This window comes from Colius striatus, chromosome 3, assembly GCF_028858725.1.
Source record: "Colius striatus isolate bColStr4 chromosome 3, bColStr4.1.hap1, whole genome shotgun sequence".
NCBI classification, from domain to species: domain Eukaryota; kingdom Metazoa; phylum Chordata; class Aves; order Coliiformes; family Coliidae; genus Colius; species Colius striatus.
In genome coordinates this window covers 93,281,998-93,302,142 of record NC_084761.1, presented here as the reverse complement: position 1 = coordinate 93,302,142, position 20,145 = coordinate 93,281,998, and the positions used below count along the sequence as shown (strand labels likewise).

Genomic DNA, 20,145 nt, shown 5'->3' with positions numbered 1-20,145 from the left:
CCAGAGATATATGTGTCATTACATGAACAATATGTAGAAGACATATAAATACAATTATGTATTTAACAGCATATGTGGGCAATGTTGAAAGGCTTGACATCATCACGCGCTGAGGCCACTTTGTGTCTTTCCTGATTAGACCCTAAAATCTCAATTTCTTTAGCTTCTTGCCATTCTATGAATTACAGTGGTCAGAGAGATTGCACCACTGCCATATTGCTATCACACTACTGCACATCAGTTTGTTAATTAAAGATAAATTTGAATTTAAGCAAAATAAAAGTAAGCTAAAATTATTTTTTCCCTCTTTGCTTCTTCAAATGCCTTTTCTGTACATTCTTAGTGGTTTATTTGTTCTTTAGAAAGTCTCTTCACCACTAGATATTTGGTTATATAGTAATAAGCTGGTAGCTGTTGAGGAGCTGACAGCTGAAAATGTCATGGTTTTCTAAACCTGTATTTGTTACATGTATGGACTGTTTTCTGAAGCAGTTCACTTTACTTCTGAAGTCTGACAAGAAGGATTCCCTAAAACATTTTGTGCCTTACTGAGTAAAAGTAACATCTGAGACACTGAGATTTTTATTTACTCTGCAATGTTGAATTATAAACTGTCACCCTCCATTGATTTCTTAAAACTTTTCCTACTCATAAGTGCTGTTATTTTTTGAACTCAAAGTTAAAACATAATAGCTTAATGATGAATCTCAATGCAGTGTGATTTCTTTGGCTCAAGCAAACACACACAGGGCTCACTTTTCCCATTAAAGATGTTAAGCAGCAGTCCTGTCCAGCTTGCTTCATTTGGTGATTGTCATACTACATAGGATGTTTTGTCTTCTTCCATAGGAGATATTTTCACTTTTCTAACAGAAACTATGAAATATGTAAGCCTATAAAGAATGTTTCAATGATCTTCATACTGGTGTTGAAGAAACAGCTGGATCTACATTCCTGTCTTTAAAGTCCACTATTGCAACTCCCAGTTCATCATGATGGATTGTGGGTGAATTCCACACTAAGGATTTAAGTCAGTGTTTGGAAGAGACAGTATTGTTCAATGGATTATATTTTGCTTAATGATAAATACTATCAAAACCAATTCCTGTACTCAGTCACTGGCATGTATGACCTCTCTTTCCTTCCAGCTTCTCTGAAAATTTCCTTTTGCTGGATATTTTGACCCTGTGAATATTCAAGGAGATAAAACCTGAATCAATGATGTTCTTACACATCATGGTGGAACAATAAACATTGATCAGTGCTACTAGGAAGGGGAGTGAGAGGTATAATTTTGTGGGGAACAGCAGCTGTGTAGTGGTTAAAATAGAAGACTGAGAGTCAGGTCTTATCAGTTTATCCTCAGCTCTGCTGTAATCTTCTTCTTATCATTAACCTTGTGGTAGTCCTTTCAGTGGCATACTTCCCTCCCCCAACCCTAGGCAATTTAGGATTGTTGGAGATGGAATTTTAGTCTGTCTTCTTGGGTGGAGTGTTCATAGGACTTCATTTTGGCACCCGCTGTATGTGGCTGAGACCTCCTCCATCATCTTTTTTCCAGTCAGGGAAGAGAAGTAGATGTCAACCTGACCTTCTTTTTGTTCTCACTCCCAACTCAGGCACTAGAGTTAGGTTTCTTAAGTAAGGACTATTATTTTTCAGATAACAATTAAAATTACATAATTCTTCTCAGGATTTATGAACTCACTGTAAGCAACTAATTATTTATTATTACAGACTCACAGAATCTCAAGGGTTGGAAGGGACCTTGAAAGCTCATCCAGTGCAACCCCTCTGCCAGAGCAGGACCACCTAGAGTAGGTCACACAGGAACTTGTCCCCAGGTGGGTTTGGAATGTCCCCAGACAAGGAGACTCAACAACCCATCTGGGCTGTTAGAAGTTTGTTAAAAGTAATTTATTGGTTGTGTTTATTAGAATTAATAAACACAATAACAATGTTATAAATTCAGATAGGCTGATTAGTGTTATAAATGAAGCTTTGCTTCTCAACTCTATAAAAGTATAACACTCCCATCATTCCCCCCCAGGTCAAAACTGGGTGAATGATGAAAAATATGTATCTTGAGGAAGCTTAATCTATGACATCCACTCCATGCCTGCACTGCCCTGGCAGTAAGCTCTTTAAACAGAGTCTATCTTTTGTGCGATGTGCAAACAATGTCTGATATACTGGGAATCTGTCTCAAAGAAAACCTTGATACTATCATGGTGCAAGTAGCAGTTGAAGAATACTAGGAAATACAAATTTATTCAAGGTCCAAAACAGCTGACTGGTAATTGCTGTCTTTTTAATGCTCTTATTTCATGCTCCGAAAGTGCTGGTGACAAGGCAGAAGTCTAACCACTCATCTTGTTCTCTGATTTCTTCTCCCTTTCATCTTCTCCAGTAGTAGAACAAGAATGCAACTGCAAACTGGTGCCTGTGGTGTAGAGCTCTTGGGACTGTTGTCTGTGTGTGCTGGAGCATGCTGATAAAAAAAGTAACCTCAACAACAAAGAAGGAAGAATTGTTTTCTTGGAGACCTGAAAGCAGGCGGGAGGTCCTGGTGTCTGGAGGATTGTGATTGCCTTTGTAATGTAATTATTATAATGGTAGGACAGGGAATTGCAGTGATGGAGTGAAAAGCTCCATCCCTTTCTCCTTGTGGTTCATTGTGTGCTTATAGCAGGAGTTGGAGCATCCCTATGTGCCCATGTGCCATGACTGAGAATGTGTCTCAGATGACTTGGTGAGCTATGTGGGTAGCGACAGACCACAACAAGCAAGGGAAGAACTAAACTTTCAGGAAGGTGTCTCCCTCCAAGGCTTTATGGAAAGTGGTTGGGGAAGGAGGAGGGGAAAGAGCTGTAAAGTAGGTGCAGATCTGAACCAGATACTGGACTTGGTAGTGCTAGGTTTACTATTGGACTCAGTGATCTTAAAGGTGTTTTCCAACCTAAATGATTCTAGGATTCTATGAAATAGAACTTTCTCTTCTTCTGCATGACTTTGTGGCACAAGGCCACTGAGATGATGGAGTGAAGCATCTCCCTTATGATGAAAGGCTGAGGGAACTTGGAGGAGACTGAGGGGTGACCTCATTAATGTTTACAAATATGTAAAAGGCAGGTGTCAGGAGGATGGAGCCAGGCTGTTCTCAGTGATGGCCAATGATAGGACGGGGGGCAACAGGCGCAAGCTGGAATAGAAGAGGTTACAAAGAAACATAAGGAAAAACTTCTTCCCCGTTCAGGTGAGGGAGCACTGGAAGGGGCTGCCCAGATGGGTTGTGGAGTCTCCTTCTCTGGAGACATTCTAACCCCCCCTGGATGAGTTCCTGTGTGATCTACTCTAGGTGGCTTTTCTCTGGCAGGGGGGTTGGACTGGCTGATCTTCTGAGGTCCTTTCCAACTCTTAAGATTCTGTGATTCTGTAGTCTAGCAGATGTCCCTCTTGGAAAGCTTTCACATAGGGTCAATTTAAATATTGTCGTTTTGATCTAATTATTTGTGTATTAATCCATTTATACTACCAAAATACCTCACTTTTCTGAAGTTCCATTATATGCCTTACACATTCATGTCTCTAAGGAAATATGTGATCCCTTTACATAGCAAAGTTTTTTAGTCAAGCCCAAACAATAAACCACAACACTCTTTCACAGTGTGCAAGAATCTAGAGCAGTGATATGTTGATGTTGGAATCCTAGAAAAGATTGCAGAATTAATAAGGAATTGGTGATAAAAGAGGTGGTAGAAGGTTCTACATAACAGTACTAAATTCCTTGTGGGCTGCTAAAACTCTTCAGAGAAGTAGAATTGGTTTGCCTGTTCTGATGTAGCTAGATTGGTACCAGGCCATAAAATAAAGTGGCTCTGATATGTGTACACTACTCTGATCCCTCCTTCTTTCAGTCTGTGAAGGAGGTTAAGTCTTTAGTCTTAAAGCAGTCACTTCTGATGTATATTTATATGTGTTGAAATCTGGGATGCTGAAGTAACCACCAATTAAGAGTTTTGTCACCTACATGTGATAGGATGGTCCTGTACATCATCATAACTTCAAAATAACTTTAAAATATGAGTTACTGATCTATCTAGGGACAGAAATCTTGTTTCTTTACTCCCCAGCCAGCATGTTGGTCTGTAGACTGTAGAGCCTCTTCAGTGTTTCAGAAGGCAGATGGGCTGCAAATATTTCTCTTACAAAGCATCCTGCTTACAGAGAGCTTCCCAATGCTTGGGCTGAAGTGAAAGCCATGAAAGTTTTTGCATGGAAATTCTCATGAAAATGACCAGAGCTGAAAATACCAAAAGAGCCACTAATGCAAACATTTTTTTAATTTTTATTTTCAGGAAATTCCAGTATCAATACCTTGGGTTATTTTTGGCCCAACTGGAGTCAAAGGCAGTAGGCAGTAAAGCCTCCAGTGCCTGTTACAGAGAGGCAAATTATCTGCCAGTAACCTTTTAGTTTGTGTTGGTTTTGTTGCAGGGTTTTTTTTTTCTTCTTGAGAAAAAGAGAGTGTTCTTTGGCTATATACTCCTCTGAGTGGGTTTCTTCTTTTTCATCTTGAAGGATTTTGTTTGGCTGGACCCAAAGAGAGGGATTTCCTCCATAAGGTTTTTTTTCCCCCTCTAAATATAATCCCTTTGCTTTCACTGTGCCCTTCCAAATAAATTCTAAACACATTTCCTGTCTTTTCATAGCATCAGCACTGTTAATACAGTAGGTAACACTTAATATAGTAGGCAGGAATGGTGAGCATGAGATGACAGGTTGATGGAGGAACTATGAAGAACCTTCTAAAATAGTATCTAAGTTTTACATGAGCTTTGTGTTAGTCATATGAGTTCATTGGAGTTTTGTTCTGCCTGTCTCTATCAGAAAGGAGGTTTCAGAGAGTAAACACTGCAAAGCTGGCGTGAGGAAATTCAGAGTTAGAGAAGATGAGGACTTTGCATCTTAATCTTTTTCACGATTTCAAGTCAGCCCTGGGATTCATGTGTGGATCACCAGTCCCAAGGATTCTGAAGCTATAATTCAGACCTCACAAAACCACAAAACAAGCTGAAAAAAATCACAAGATATCAAAAGTGAGTGCCTTGTTTCTTTTCCTCTAGGCTTTTAGGGTATATTTATGTAGAGTTCTTTACAGACACAGATGTTACGATTCAATAAAAACAACAGCCACCAAAAGATTTTCAAGTAGTTGTTTGCCAGGATCAAGGTCCTCCAGAAACACCCCAAATATCACAGGACAAGTAATGAAATCCTGGTCGCTGGCAGTCGTGGCTTTCAGATGGAAATCATGTGCTAGCCAGTAGGTTAGGATGTATTTCCCATTGGGGGTTAATACCAGATGAAATTCTTGTGAAACTTGGGAGTGTTAATCCACATTAAGGATATCTGGGGAAAGCAAGTGCTGTAATCCCCACAAAACTAGTGATAAAGTTGTTACTGCTTGCCTACATATATACTTCATGGACCATTCATCTTGGCATTCGATGAACCAGCTAGAATAGCATAAAACTCCCTAAAACAAAGTACAGAATGATCTTTTCCTTGTGTTTCCCCTTATTACAGGAAATCCTGACTTTATCTGAGATAACCTGCAGAGACTGCTTTTTCAGGTTGTACTTACTTTCACGTGTGTTTGTCTTCTATCCACTGCTCCATCAGGACTACTGAAAAATAAGTCCTGTCAATTCCTGATCTAAGTTTATGGTGTGTTCCCACTCCTCAGTTTTACTGGCTAGGCTCAACAGAATAAGTTCTGATTTAACTCCTAGGAAGGCACAAGACACACCTCCCACAAGCAACTTGTGTTTTGTCACTCACTGGACATCTACGACTGTGAAGGATGTTGGGGAGCAAATATGCTGCATCTGGGTAAACGCCAGAGTCAGATCTTAAAGCCAGAGTTCAGGGAGATCTCTTTCATTCATCCATGGGAGAAGGCCTCATTATAATTGTTCAAGCCTGACTGGATTACATCACTTTCCCCATCATTTCACTCCTTCCCCACTCGCCTCCCTCCTTTTATTTGCACCCCTTGTTCGGTGGCAGTGTTGAGCAGGGGCTGCCTTAATGATGCATGCTGATCGCTTCATTCCCCCTTGCCTTCCCATCGCCTCCCCCAGTGCTTTGAAGTGTGCTCAGGTCTCAGGCTCCAGTTCAGAGGTCACTTTGTTTATTTATGCAAAGCTGGCTCATCTGTGAAATGGGGCTTTCAAGGCCTCTGACATCAAAGACTCGAAAGCTGGTCCCATCAAGTCAGAGCAGGGACGGGCCTTGCATTATAACAAATTAAAGTAACTTTATCAATCATAGAGAAACATCATGGCTAGATTTTTGCTTCAGAAACCAGGCTGTTGTTTTGGCTCATGGCTGGATACTCAACACGTAGTATTGGCCTGAAAAGCAGTCATACCTGTTTGGCTAAAACATGAGGAGAGTCTGTGGGTAAATAAGATTTGATCCTGGCTCAGCAACAGTCTGTGACTATTTCCCATCAGTTTCCCTCTGGGCTGGACTGTTCTGCAGAATTTTCCACCTTTTTTTTAAGTTTTAAGAGGAAGTGGAACAATTCTGCTATGGTAATAAGCAGTGACTATACATGGCATTCTGTCCTATAGGATCTACAAAATGCCCTGTCAGTTGATGGAGTTTCTGCAGAAATCCAGCCTACTCTGGGACAGGGGTCATATGAAAAAGACACATGGCAGGCAGTATGCATAGAGTATTGTGCTTTCTGGGGTGAGAAAGGCCAATTTGGACCATGATGTCAGCATTGATAATTAGAGTCTCAACTCTCATGCAAAACTAGTCCCATGACTGACCCTTTCAGCCCCACCACACACTTTCCCCACACAGCATCAGCATCTCAGTCCTGTGGGATCTCAGACCTAGAAGCCAGCTTGGAAAAAGATCTTGAAGAAGAGGGAGGCAATGGATGGAGAGCAGCTGGGGATCCCACCACTGGGATAACATTCCTGGGCAACAGGCTGGTGCCTCTGGATCCATTTTGGCCCTGTCTTGTATGACCAGGTGCAATATTTGGAGGGAAAGGAGGCCACATGAGTTTGTCTCATGTCTCCAAGTTTATCACCTGATGTGATATTAGAACCTTCCACTTCAGGTTTCTCAGCTAGTCAGTATGCATTGTAACACCATGAAACTAAACTGTACAATGAGGACACCTAAGTCATGTACATGTTTTCTTAGCATCAGATACTCGTGACATAAAATTAGTCAGTGATTATTTTTCAAGGCAAGTTTTCCACTTCATCTTCCAACTGGCTGCTCTCCTAAGCCTGTGATACTGTTCAAGAAGTCCAGTACAGGATGACCTTCCAATATAGGTCACAGAAAAGGGAGCTTGTAGGAAACTTCAGCAGCTCATCCTTCTTAGCATTGCCTCTTGCGGTAATCTGCTGGCAGCAAAGCTGGTGATGCTGCATAGCTGATCTCTGCTGCCCTTTGGCTGCAGGCTGATTTTTTCATATGTACTTATCACCCTGACCTGCCTGCCTCTGTGACAAGAGCACGAGTAAGCAATCAGCTTATTAGGTCATTTTTGCATATAGCTAAGTCTCATGTGATTTCTGCCACAAGCACATCATTTTCTGTGCCGGTCATACATAACTGAATGTGGCTTGTTTTTGCAGGCCCATTCTCTGTCTAATAAGAATCTTGCCAGGCCAGTTGCATTTGTAAATCTTGGGGTGAAATGCAAACAGCAAGTCCTCACTACAAACCAGGCTTCAAACTGCAGATTTGGGCTGAATCAGATGTGTCTGAACTTCCAGAAAATTTGACTTTGCTTTCAGTGTCCTAGATCCTTCCCTAGGAGTGAGCAGTTTGACCAAGATGTGTTTGTGATAAAGAAAGATATCCATCCTTACTAACACAGGGACTAGAACAACAGCAAAAGTGTTTTCTTACCCTAGGAAACAACTTGAGATTACAATTAAAGACAAATAAGGAAGTTCTTCAAAACAGGAAGACAGAGATCATTTGAATGCAGCCTTAATACAAACTTTGGATGAGGCAGGAGGAAGATGAACATGGTGATATCTCAATGAGACAAGGGTCTTCCATCCTAAGGGTGTTCCTGAGAGATCTATCTCCTGCAGTGCTGTTCCACTTTATGTAATAAAAAGCTCTTTTCCAGCTCTCTGAAGCCACAGTTCAACACTTAAGAGACTCATCCAAGGTGCAAGAAGGGAGGTTCAAATTCCTCTCTGAATGCAGCAGAAGAGGGACTTGACCCTGGGTCACTCACATCCCAGGTTTATTGTTATATCACTGCCTCATTGTTGAGTTTAACAGAAGGCTCCTGGGCTTCAGATGAATCTTGCCAAAATGAATTGTAACCAATTTCAGCTTTTTTCCTCAAGCATGAGTTTGTTTAGATAGTCAAGCTGAAAGTAGGAGCCCAGTCGCCCGCGTTTTGCAGCTGGAAGACTACTGTAACACCCCTCATCCAGTGTGCAGCTCTGGGCATGGCAAGTGGTTTTGCTCTACCAGAGTTTCCATGTTTGTGACATTTCTGCTCTCTCAAGACTTCTGCTATGTGTTACTGTCAACATTACCACATTCCTAACAAATGTGAACTGAGTTCCAATGGACCTAAACCAGCATGCCTAAATGCATGCAGTTGTTTATTTTAATCTTCCTCCCCCATCAAGTTGTATATTTCATAGGATCAGCACATTATTTATCCTGGCCTCTTCCCCCTAAAATGATTTTTCCTGGGTTTGGTAGGTTACTCTACAGGTTTGCTATTTGGCAGGATAACAACTGAAGAAGCATCTTCCAAGGATCAAACAGATTCACAGCGATTTCACTTACATCAAAAGCTTAGCAGCATGTCAAGAGGTGTTGAGAACACCAGTCACTCCTTGTGTGTAGGCAGGAGGAGCACACATGGGCTGACATACCGTAGTATGAGGCAGGAAGCATGGGAGGATATACTGCTCTTTGTTCATCAGGCTGAGTAGAATTGAGATGTTATTGACAGAACATCTCCACATAAACGTCTTAACCACTTTTAAGATATTCGGCAGTTAACAATGGGCAGGAATCTTACATCTCTGACCACAGACTTTTCCTTTCTTCTCCACTACCCAGTACATTTTTCTAATTGTGCTATGGGATTTACTAAGCTCTCTGTCAGAAAAAGTCCAAGATTCCTTTTGTAGCACTACTGATGTTTATATGAAAAAATGTCCAAGTGCCAGAAGGGAACTGATTCTGTGTTTTGACTGAAAGGAGACAAACAGACCTGTCGATCTCTTCTCTCTAGTAATGAATTATAGGACATGAGGAAATAACCTCAAGGTGCACCAGGGGAGGTTTAGATTAGACATTAGGCAGAATTTTTTTCTCCAAGAGAATTGTTAAGCATTGGAACAGGCTGCCCAGAGAGGTGGTGGAGTCCCCATCCCCAGACATATTCAAAAGATGCATAGATGAGGTGCTGAGGGATACAGTTTAGTTTAGTGATGGGCCTGGCAGTGTGAGGTGTGTGGTTGGACCTGATGGTCTTAGAGGTTTTTTCCACCCATAATGATTCTGTGATCCTGTGTGTGATTCTATGCAAGCCGTCACATATAATGGATGTATTTGTATTCCCTGCACTCAGTTTGCCAAATATTGCCATATTTGCAGATGGCAGCATGTGGGTTGCTCTCCTCCTCCATACCACAGGCTGTGGGCTGGCCTCAGTGGAGCCTGGGTTGGGTAGTGTGTTTGCAGCCACATCACTACATGAGAATTGAGGTTTCCTAAGTTTGATGGTGCTTCATTGTGGCTGGGGGCTGGCAGGGGCACCCAGGAAAGCCTCTGGATTTCCAGCAATGGACAGAGGGAGAGAGGGAGGTGGGAAGGGGCAGTCAGCTGGAGTGAGCTGCTGAAGTAAGAGCACGTCCTGCTGCTGCCCTGAAAGTTTTCTTTTCCCCTCGAAGTGACAGCTGTACATACCTCATGGGGAAACTGTGCTGAAGTAACCACAAGGAGAAGAGAAAAATCTGTCAGGGGTGAGGGGGGACAAACCCATATGGCATTGCATTAAGGGACACTGATAAGGGACAGCAGCAAACGAGAGCGGAACATGTGTTGGCATGAAATGCCCCACGCTGAAGAGATGGGATGATTTTCCAAAATAGCTGAAACTGGGGTGAGGATGAGGTTAAACACACATTCTTCTCACACAAAGAACCCTCTCAACCTTATGCCCTTAACACTGTTTAAGCACAACCCAACATCTAAAACAACTGTAAAGAGCAATTCTACTATTTGTACATTTTGGGGAGTATGTGCTCATGTATAAGCTGAGATTAATTTTTTCTCTCTGTTGCAGAGATTACAGAAAGAAATTTCTTCTCTTTTACTTGTAAAACTCCTTGTTTTGTATGGGTTTCAGGAGTTGGGCATTTAGAGGGATTCATTCCTTAGGTCAGATATTTTCACTTCAGTTGATTTCCTTATTTTCTTTACATCATTATCAGGAGCATTTCCTGATTGAGGTGATCTTTCTCCCAGCCTTCACCTGACTTATCTCTGAAAATCAAACTTCACACACTTCAGTCCACATTAGTTAGGAGCTGAGCAGCTCTTGACCAAGATCTTCATCTCAATTCCAACTGTATGGGGCTATGCCACCCATAGAGCACAAATGTAGCTTTTGCTACACCATACATACATACATACTTTGCTGCACCATCACCTATAGTTGCCCAAAGTCCCTCAGAGGAACCTCCCTCCTGGTGTGATGCATTGCTATAGAAAGATGCTCTGAGCCGAGTGCTTCTGCAGTACAAGTTGGGCTGTTACTGGAAGAGGAAAAAGCTTCTGCAGAGGTGTGAGGCCACCAGCATCACCTGGGTTGCAGGAGGCAGCTCAGGATACTCTCCTTCTCCCTCAGCCCTTGTGGAGACCTTGTAAGTGGCCATATCATAGCAGCAATTTGAGATGGGGGCTGCTGGGATGTGGGGGGTTCACCTTGTACTGGTTTCTGTTTCTTCCGGCAGTACAAGGCACAGAGCTGAGACCTTGGTGTTGCTCTGTGGTAGCAATATAGACAACTAGAGTAATCAGGGACAAAGTGGTGTGTTGTCCATACAGGTGGCTTTGATTTTAGAAAAAAAAAGCAGCCACAACAGCTTTTCAGTTCAATATTGCTTTTTCCAGCTGTAGCTTTGCATTCAGCATCCCTTGAGGGCTCGTTTGACCCCAGACCTGTTTACTTTCCTGATTTTGTGTGGAAGATGGAAGGCAAATTAGTGGCTGTAATCCCACTGCTTGTGCTCAGTGTGATGGATCACACAAGTCTCCCCCCACCTCCTGGGTTTAATTCTCTGTAATTTTTATTTATACCATTATTTGCATAGAAAGTAGAAAGGATCAGCTCCTCCTAGGGAACAGCAACCTGTAAACATAAACAAAGAAGCTTTTGTCAGCTATTAATGGAAACATTGATTAAACTCCCATTGCTTTGGTAGCCTGCCGAAAAACTCATAAAGCAACAAACTAAATTGTTCATTAAACTGGCCAGGCTGCAAGTGCCAGGGGGTGGACGCCAAATGTATGCTGAGTGTGTTTCAGCTATGTGGTGCCTCCAGGAGGAAATGCAAACTCTTGTTACTGTACTGCTGGGCTGCAGGAGACCTTCTTAATGCCTTCCCTTTCTTTCCCTTTGCAGATGATGCCAGCTCAGGAAAGGATAGCCAGGTGCCTGAAGGCTCCAATGGAGAATATGAAGATCATTCTGGGAAGCAATGGGGTAAGGAGCAGCCTGTGTTTGTCAGTTTTCCTTGGTTCTTGATTCAGTGCTGTTCACACGACACCTCTCTCAGCTGCTGAGGGAAAGGGGAACCAGAACGACGAGTGAGTTCTCCCTACAGATGGTCAAATAATAAACAGAGCATCGGCTGAACACGTCGGTGTGAATGGATACCATCCAAGGGTCCTTCTGCAAACTGCAGCCCGTGGCTTGCTCTAGGGCCCTCTGCCATGTACCCCAGCATGGTTCTCCCTTGCATTTGTTTTTCTAGGCAGTGATTGTCTTTTGCATGTGCAGCTATTATAGCTTTCATAGACCCTCTATAAAAGGAATATTGACTTTTACAGCAGTATTTCCAAAAGCCCTCGGTGCCAACATAGCACTGCTCCTACTCAGGGCAAAGGGGAGGTCTGACTTCACTTCAGGAGAATTAATATTAGGTCAAAGTTGAGTATTTCTTAAAATTACCTTCTCTTTTAGAAACCTGCATGAACTTCTCTAAGCCCTGACCTGTTCAAGCATAGGATATTTATGCTGTTGTGGAGCTTTGGGGAACTGCTAAAATCTCACTTGGAACAGGTTCTGAATCACTGCAAGACTTGCAGATCCAAAGTTTGGTCCAAGCACTCCACGATGAACAATAAGTTGTTCCATTTAATTTTCATTAGCTTGAATAAATCTTCATGGTAAACAGCATTTCAGCAAGGAACTCATACACAACACTGTGTCTTTGTCCTCATCCACTTGTGTTTTCCCTTTCTCTTGTGTGTAGCATAATTTATACTGTACAAATGTGCCGTTCGTGTTTATGAAGCAAATGCCAAGTGATGTGGAGGAGAACAAGCATAAAGTATAAATAACACAGAGGCACTTTGTAATAGCTTTCACTGGCACTCCAACAAGCAAAACTTCTGTAAATGGTACAGATTTGAGGACAGACATTTACTAGCATCAGCTCAAAAGAGACTTTTTCTGCCTCTCTCACACTGCTGCGTCTCCCTCTTTTTTTCTTTGTGCTTGCTGGCTCTCTTTTTCTCTCTTGTACGTCTCTCTCTCTCTCTTTCTCCTTTTCTTTTCTAAACTAGTCCAATTCAGTCTTTTGTCAAGGAGACATTCAGGACTGCATAAATGGGATCTGGTTTCAGCATGTTGCACACAGCCTGGAGTAGCTTTGAGACTGCATAATCATTTAACCTTCTTTAAATAGAAGAAGAAAGACAGAAAGAGATAAAAAAGTTTAGCTTTACCTGTAGTTTGTTATGAATCTGGGCAACAATGTGCAATGAGTAGATATGAAAATCCAGACAGATTCTTGGAAATCTCAGTGGAAGGAAAACCAGAAATGTTCTAGGCCTGCTTTTTGTGGGAGGAAAGAGAGTTTCTCCCCCTTACTGAGGAGGGACACTACCAAGTCCTTCTGAACTACTGCTGTGGAAGCAGGCAATAGGTGAGGGAAGGTGACTCTTCACTCAGCATGGGCAGATCGTCTTGTCTCCAACCTGCTCTTTGATATGTTAGTTACGGCTTGGGAATCCCATCTGGTTGAGGATCTACCCCTTCCTGGATCTGCAGGTCTTGATCTCAGAGTAAATTGCTGACATATTAGAGGATAGTTGTTTGGATCCATTTCATGGCTGGTTCTTAACCTCTCCGTGCACCTCGCAGACATTTACTCACAATTTCCACAATGACAGCCCTTATCAGCATGTCTCCCTTGGCTCAGACTTAAACTTCAGCATGTCATTGCTCCCAATGTGCAGCTCTGACAGGGTTAATTGTCTCTCTGATTGTTTTTGCTGGGAAGGGGCCTTCTCTTGCAGCAGACCCTGAAGGAAATACCCAGTAACTTACACACCACGACCTGTGGAGTGGGTTAGTATGTCACACTTGCTGCTCAGCTGTCATGGCAAGGACTTTCAGTGCTGGAGTTGCTCTGGTTCATTAGATTACACATGAAAGCCTCTGTATGGAGAGTAAAGCATTTCTGAGCAAGAGTTTGAAATAACACCAAATGGCTGAGACCCAAAATGACAGCCAAGGGGTGAAAGGGAAGACTGCAGAGGCAGATGGTTTACCCTACAGAAAAGGACTCTGAAGAGAGGGTTATGCCAAACAGTGTCTCCTTCTGAGAGGGAGGGATGTTGGGCAAGGCTGCAGAGGAGAGAGGACTAAGGGATATACTCACAGAACTCAAAGGGCAAAGGCTGCCCTTCCCAAGGGCTTGGAGAGAGAAAGCTGCAGACTGGTCTTCTCCACTCAGCAAAGCTGTGCTTCAGTGAATATCCCAGAACTTCTGGCCCTCTGGCGTTGATAGCAGGGCTGGATTTCTAATAAAGTCTCACTCTGCCATGCTTTAACTATCTTCCCCGATAGCTGAAGCACAACATTCTCACCTTGTTTTAGCGTGTATATGCACCCGAGGTTGTGGCTTTCCAGTGAGCACTGATGAAGGCCAGTGGCTGATGGCAATAATTCAACACAGTGTGCCACAAAGCAGGACACTTATTACCTATTTCTCTTATTTCCTCCAAAAAAGGATAAGAGGGGATATCACAGAATCTTAAGGGTTGGAAGGGGCCTTGAAAGATCATCCAGCCCAACTCCTCTGCCAGAGCAGGACCACCTAGAGTAGGTCACACAGGAACTCACTCAGGTGGGTTTTTAATGTCCCCAGAGAAGGAGACTCCACAACCCATCTGGGCAGCCCCTGCCAGTGCTCCCTCACCTGAACAGGGAAAAAATTCTTCCTTGTGTTTCTTTGGAACCTCTTATGTTCCAGCTTGTACCCATTGCCCCTTGTCCTATCATTGGCCATCGCTGAGAACAGCCTGGCTGCATCCTCCTGACATCCACCCTTTAAGTATTTGTAAACATGAACAAGGTCACCCCTCAGTCTCCTCTTCTCCAAGCTCAAGAGCCCCAGCTCCCTCAGCCTTTCATCATAAGGGGAATTGCTCCACTCCCTTCATCATCTTTGTGGTCCTTCATTGAACTCTCTAGCAGCTCCCTGTCCCTCTTGAACTGAGGGGCCCAGAACTGGACACAATATTCCAGATGTGGTCTCACAAGGGCAGGTTAGAGGGGAGGAGAATCTCTCTCAACCTACTGCCCACAGCCCCTCTAATCCACCTCAGGATGCCATCGGCCTTCTTGGCCATGAAGGCACATTGCTGGCTCATGCTCATCCTGCTGCCCAATATGAACCCCCAGATATACAAGGGTAGTACAAAAATGCAGGATGACTGCCGTTTGGGGCTGAAGAGTAAGATCATAGTACACAAGAAATAGGATTCAAAAGCAGGAGGAGAAACTTGTGGAAATGCTGAACGGACTTGAAGGAGAAACCAGTTTTGCCAAAATAATGAAGGAAGACAGTGAATTTGACAGAAGTATTTTGGAAGCAGGGAGAGAGTGAGAAGCAGGAGCCAGAATTGGTGTTAATCTCAGGAGACTACAGTTAGAAGTCCCCTGGACTGGCATTATGTCATTAAAGGAACTGTAAGAAATTTGTAATTTCTTTTGAATTCATCATCACAGGATAATATTAGACAAGCTGTTGCCTTGCAACAGTTTGTTTTCTATCATTTCAGCTGTCTGAAAAGTTTTTGGGAAGATCTTTTTCCTTCTATTGATTAGTTAGACCAACTCATGACTTTACAGGAAAGCTCACTGCAATGATGTCAATAAAGCTACTGGGGTGTGAAGGTGCCACCTCTTCCTTTCCCTCTGGGATTTTGACATAATGAATCAGTTTGTTGCAGCTGAGGGTATAAATTCCAGATTTTGACAGGTGAAGACCTTACATTTTTCTAGTGTTCTTGAAATATTGTCGATTTCCTTGCTAAGACAAAGTGACTATCTTAATCCAATTTTCTGTCCAGCAGCAGCTGTTGCTTCAGCTTCTCCATTTTTGGGATGAACTGGCACAAAGTATCTTCTAATAACAAACTCAGGGGGGTTTTATTGTGTCTTTCCGTTTGTTTCTTTGCTTTTTTTGGCCTTTCAATGTGAATGCTTCATAAATTAACATTGAATGAATTTCATATGTTTAAGTTCAGATCAATGTGCAGATTGTAAGACTTTGCTACATATTGAAAAGATGTTGACTCTTCTTAAGTCCCATTAAAGCCAGTGAGAACTAAGGGGCAAAACACCATTAGAAAATGAAGCTTAAAGTGACCAGCAAAAGATTGAGACAATGGTTAGCCTGGCAGGAATCTGAGGTTTTTCATTTGGTTTTGGCTAAGGGCTTGCATTTGTGACATGGAATATGGTAACAATTAAAATGTGATTATGGGACCACATTTTGCTTTAGCTCCAATAGCATGATTTTGGTATTATTTTGTGAGATGATCTGATGCAGTTGCCTTAGGGACACTGAGAAATTCTAGGTTTGTGCTGTGCAGAGGGGTAATGGCTGTTGCATGCCCTTTAGTCACCAACTGTTCATGGCTTTTGCAGCCCGGCCCAGGTTCACGCAGCCTGCCAAGATGAGACGGAGAGTGATCGCCCGTCCTGTCGGCAGCTCCATCCGCCTGAAGTGCGTGGCCAGTGGGAACCCACGGCCTGACATCACGTGGCTGAAGGACAACAAGCCCCTCACACCCCAAGAGATTGGGGAGAACAAGAAGAAGAAGTGGACATTGAACTTGAAGAACCTGAAGCCAGAGGACAGTGGGAAATACACCTGCCGAGTGTTTAACAAAGTTGGAGAAATCAATGCCACATACAAAGTTGAAGTAATCCGTAAGTGCAGCTTCTGGGATGGAAAGGCAGGGAGGGAGCTTTGGGCAAGGGGCTGGCTGAGTAAAGAAAGCATGATGGCAAGTGTGCAGTGCCAATAGCTGGACACAGAAATCACAGAATCCCAGAACGGTGGGATTTGGAAGGGACCCCTAGAGCTCATCCAGCCCAATGCCCTGCTAAAGCATGTTCCCCTCGATCAGGGGGCACAAGAACATGCTCAGGTGGGTTTGGAAATGTCCAACAGATATTCCATACCCTCCCTGGGCAGTTTGTGCCAAGATTCCCTCACTCTCACAGCAAAGAAGTTTTTTGCTTGTCCAGCTTCTGTCCATTACCCCTTGTCCTGTCACTGGGCACCACAGAAAAAAATGTCGCCCCATCCTCTTGTCAACCACCCTTTAGGTACTTCTAAGTGATCATGTGGTCCCCTCTCAGTCTTCTTTTCTTCAGGCTAAACAGATCCAAGTTCTACAGCCTCTCCTCATAAGAAAGATGTTTCAGTCCCTTGATCATCTTTGTAGCCCCGCGCTGGACTCTTGCCAGAAGTGCCTTGTCATGAAATGTTTAAAATATCAGCAGAGATAGGGAAAACATTACTGAAACTCTAGAATAAACCTAACATCTGGGCACGACTGAGTGTTAACAATAGAGTCTGGCAGCTGAAATAAGGACAGATACTTGGGAAACAGTCATTTCTAAGGGCACCTGCTTAGTAAAGATTCACCGTTGCCCACTTCAGTCTTACACTAGCAACAGACTAAATTCAAGAGCAGACTGAGAACTAAGAAAGCCCTTTCATGTACCATAGAGGAGGGGTGGAAATATTTAGGATGGCGCAGATTATCATCAGAGCAGTAACAGAGTGAAACCAATCAGTTTAGTCCAGATAGCTGTAATAGGAAACCTACTTCATTAGAGGTCTCCCAAGGAAATTAGCAGAACTCTTATGACTAGAGGAATTAGCCAGTCAAGGCTTTAGGGCCAGGTTTTAAAAGATGTTTGGCCGTCTGAAGGTTCAGGTGAGTAAAAATGAGGTTTAAAAAAAACAGAAAATGAAACCAGGATCCTGTCTATGTCTTTAGATGCCTACAGAGCTTTAAAGATTCAGCCCTTAGGAGATGAGCTGTGGGGGATTACCCTGCATTGTGATGGGGTAGTGTAAATTGCTTTTCTTACTATCTAGCTATTCTGATTCTTGGTCCCTAATCTCCTCTTTCCCCTATTATTACTGAAGATAATTGTACTCAAATCCTACCTAAGTCTTCCAGAGAAGAGCTCTTGTTCTTAAATCATTGTGCTTTCCCTATGACATCACCAGAAGTTGTCATGGAAATGATTACAGAGCAGCTAACTCGAGAAGGTGGAAAAGATGAGCTGAGTGAAAATTGAATAGCCTTCATTAGTGAGGAGAGGGGGCACAGAGAGCTATTTCCAGCCACATGGAAAGCACGTTGTTGCATGCATTTTAGCATGAGAAACTTTATTGCAGCTTGAAAGATTGTTCTTAAAGGTAAAGATCTGTTCTCTGATAAGTCCTTTCTCTAGAATCACAGGAATTAAAAGCACATGTGGGTAGCTCTGTTGGGTTCCAAAGGCACAAACCTGCTGGACATCTGGGATTGATAAAGATGCAGCTGTGTGGAGACAGTAAAAACATGTGTTTACACTAAAACCAGGAGCAGAGACAGGGAAATGAATCAAGCCCCATCCTAATGGCAGCTGTGGCATTTTCACTTCATCAAAACCAGACAGCACCAGGAACAAACCCCTTTCTGTGTCCCTGTTTATCTTGGTTTTTATCAACTTAAAGATGTATGTAACCTTTGTTTTCATTAGCTTTTGCTGGCTAGGAGTGAAAACAGTAACCAAAGCTGGAACCAGAGTCGAGGAGATAAGGGCATTAAGCAGTTTTCAGACATCTTTCTATTTTTAACATCATTCTGTGGAGCATTACAGGTTTTATTCAATTTCCTCCTTTCTTCTCCCCTGAGCTTCCACTCCTAAGTCCTGCTTATCTGAGTCTCAGTCTCCCCAGCTGTGATTCCTGCTTGTAGTCCCAAGGCAAAGCCTATGGAGACCTCTGTGGTATTTTTGTTTCCCAAGCACATCTTTAGAGCCCTCATTATTGAAAGTATCCTGAGTTTTTGAAAAAGGGTCCATTGTTCCTTCCTCTCACCCCAAAGCCAGTGCTGGTGGGAGCTGTTTTGTTACATGCTCAATCCAACAGTGTTTGCTGTCAAAAGCAGCTGATGATTGCCAGCAGTTACCACCCACTGTGCTACCATAATTTCTCTCTGTGCCTAGGATAGAGGCTTGCAGGACCTTCTTGTCTGGAAACTGTGACTGATTTCTCTGATGCTAGCATTAAAAAAACCTCCAAACATTCCTTAGAATGAGAGATATATTTTTCCTTTGACTTTATGGGGTGTTGACAAAACCTAAGGCTTACAATCATGCTGGAAAGGGTGGTTTGTGAACCTCTTGTGTTTGATTTCTTTTCCTACCATCTTGTTTCCTTCATCAGCTGAAATTTGGGGCAAACATTTGTGAGAAAGGAAAGATTTTGTTATTGTCTGGGAAAAATTCTTATGAGCTCTTCCTCCACAAAATTTGCTCCATAATGAGAGTGGGGACAATAGTCAGAGGGAAGAAATAATAGAAACAAGGACATGAGAGTGAAGTGAAGATTTTCCTCATCGGTAGTGCCTGTGGTCTCAGCAACCCCAGCAGTGGATGACATGGCATGGGGTGGCTTCCAGTAGAGTTTGGTCCCCATGGACAGCAACAGAGATGACAGATATCTCCTGGGCCCAGACAAAAGATGAGAAAATCTCCACAGTCTGCTATTAGTCTGTGAAACAAGGGGCCTTTTCTCATCCAATTTTGTCTGTCCTTAGGGAACTTTTGGGAAGACCAAAAGGAGAATAAACATGGCTTACCCTGTCCCTAAATTGGGTTAGCCACAGTGATTCTGGTGTGGACTCTCAATTAATACGTTCTTGTAAATAATCAGGTGAAAGAAATGAGATTGTGTCTGAGAATACAGAGGGTTCTGTCATATTCACATGTAAATTACAGCCTTCCAGACCTGCTGGTAAGAGACATAGAATCACAGAATGGCTGAAATTGGAAGGGACCTCTGGAGGTCATCTGCTCCAAGCCCTTCTGCTCAAGCAGATCCTATCCACCTAGATCTGGTTGCCCATGACCATGTCCAGATGGCTTTCGAATATCACCAAGGATGGGGATGCCACAGTCTCTCTGGGCAACCTGTGGCAGTGCTCAGTCATCCGCACAGTTAAAAACATTTGCTCCTCCTGTGTTTCAGTTTGTGCTCATTGCCTCTGCTTCTGTCATTGGCCATCACTGAAAAAAGCCAGGCTTCATCTTCTCTACATCCTCCCTTCAAGTATTTGTTTACATTGATTTGACATCATCAGAGCCAATAAATATCAAGTGAACATTTACATTGAAACAATCCACTTCATTCGTGTTCAGATGAATTTGTTGTCCTGATTAAATCCTGAAATGGGTTTTGTCCTTTTTAGCTAATATTAGACTATTTATCTTCCTCTGCTCAAGGCTCTAGAAAGATCACAGCAGCCTCT

The 20,145-nt window shown here is 42.9% G+C and overlaps 1 protein-coding gene across 4 annotated transcripts in view; it reads left to right on the top strand.

Moving 5' to 3' along the window:
- The window catches only part of FGFRL1 (fibroblast growth factor receptor like 1), a 193,144-nt gene that overhangs the window by 160,460 nt on the left and 12,539 nt on the right, over positions 1–20,145 (top strand). For all 4 annotated transcript variants that reach the window (XM_061993094.1, XM_061993093.1, XM_061993095.1 and 1 more), the window contains exons 4-5: positions 11,711–11,791; positions 16,253–16,537. In XM_061993094.1, the coding sequence (XP_061849078.1) occupies positions 11,711–11,791; positions 16,253–16,537 (366 nt within the window). The remainder of the gene's footprint in view (positions 1–11,710; positions 11,792–16,252; positions 16,538–20,145) is intronic.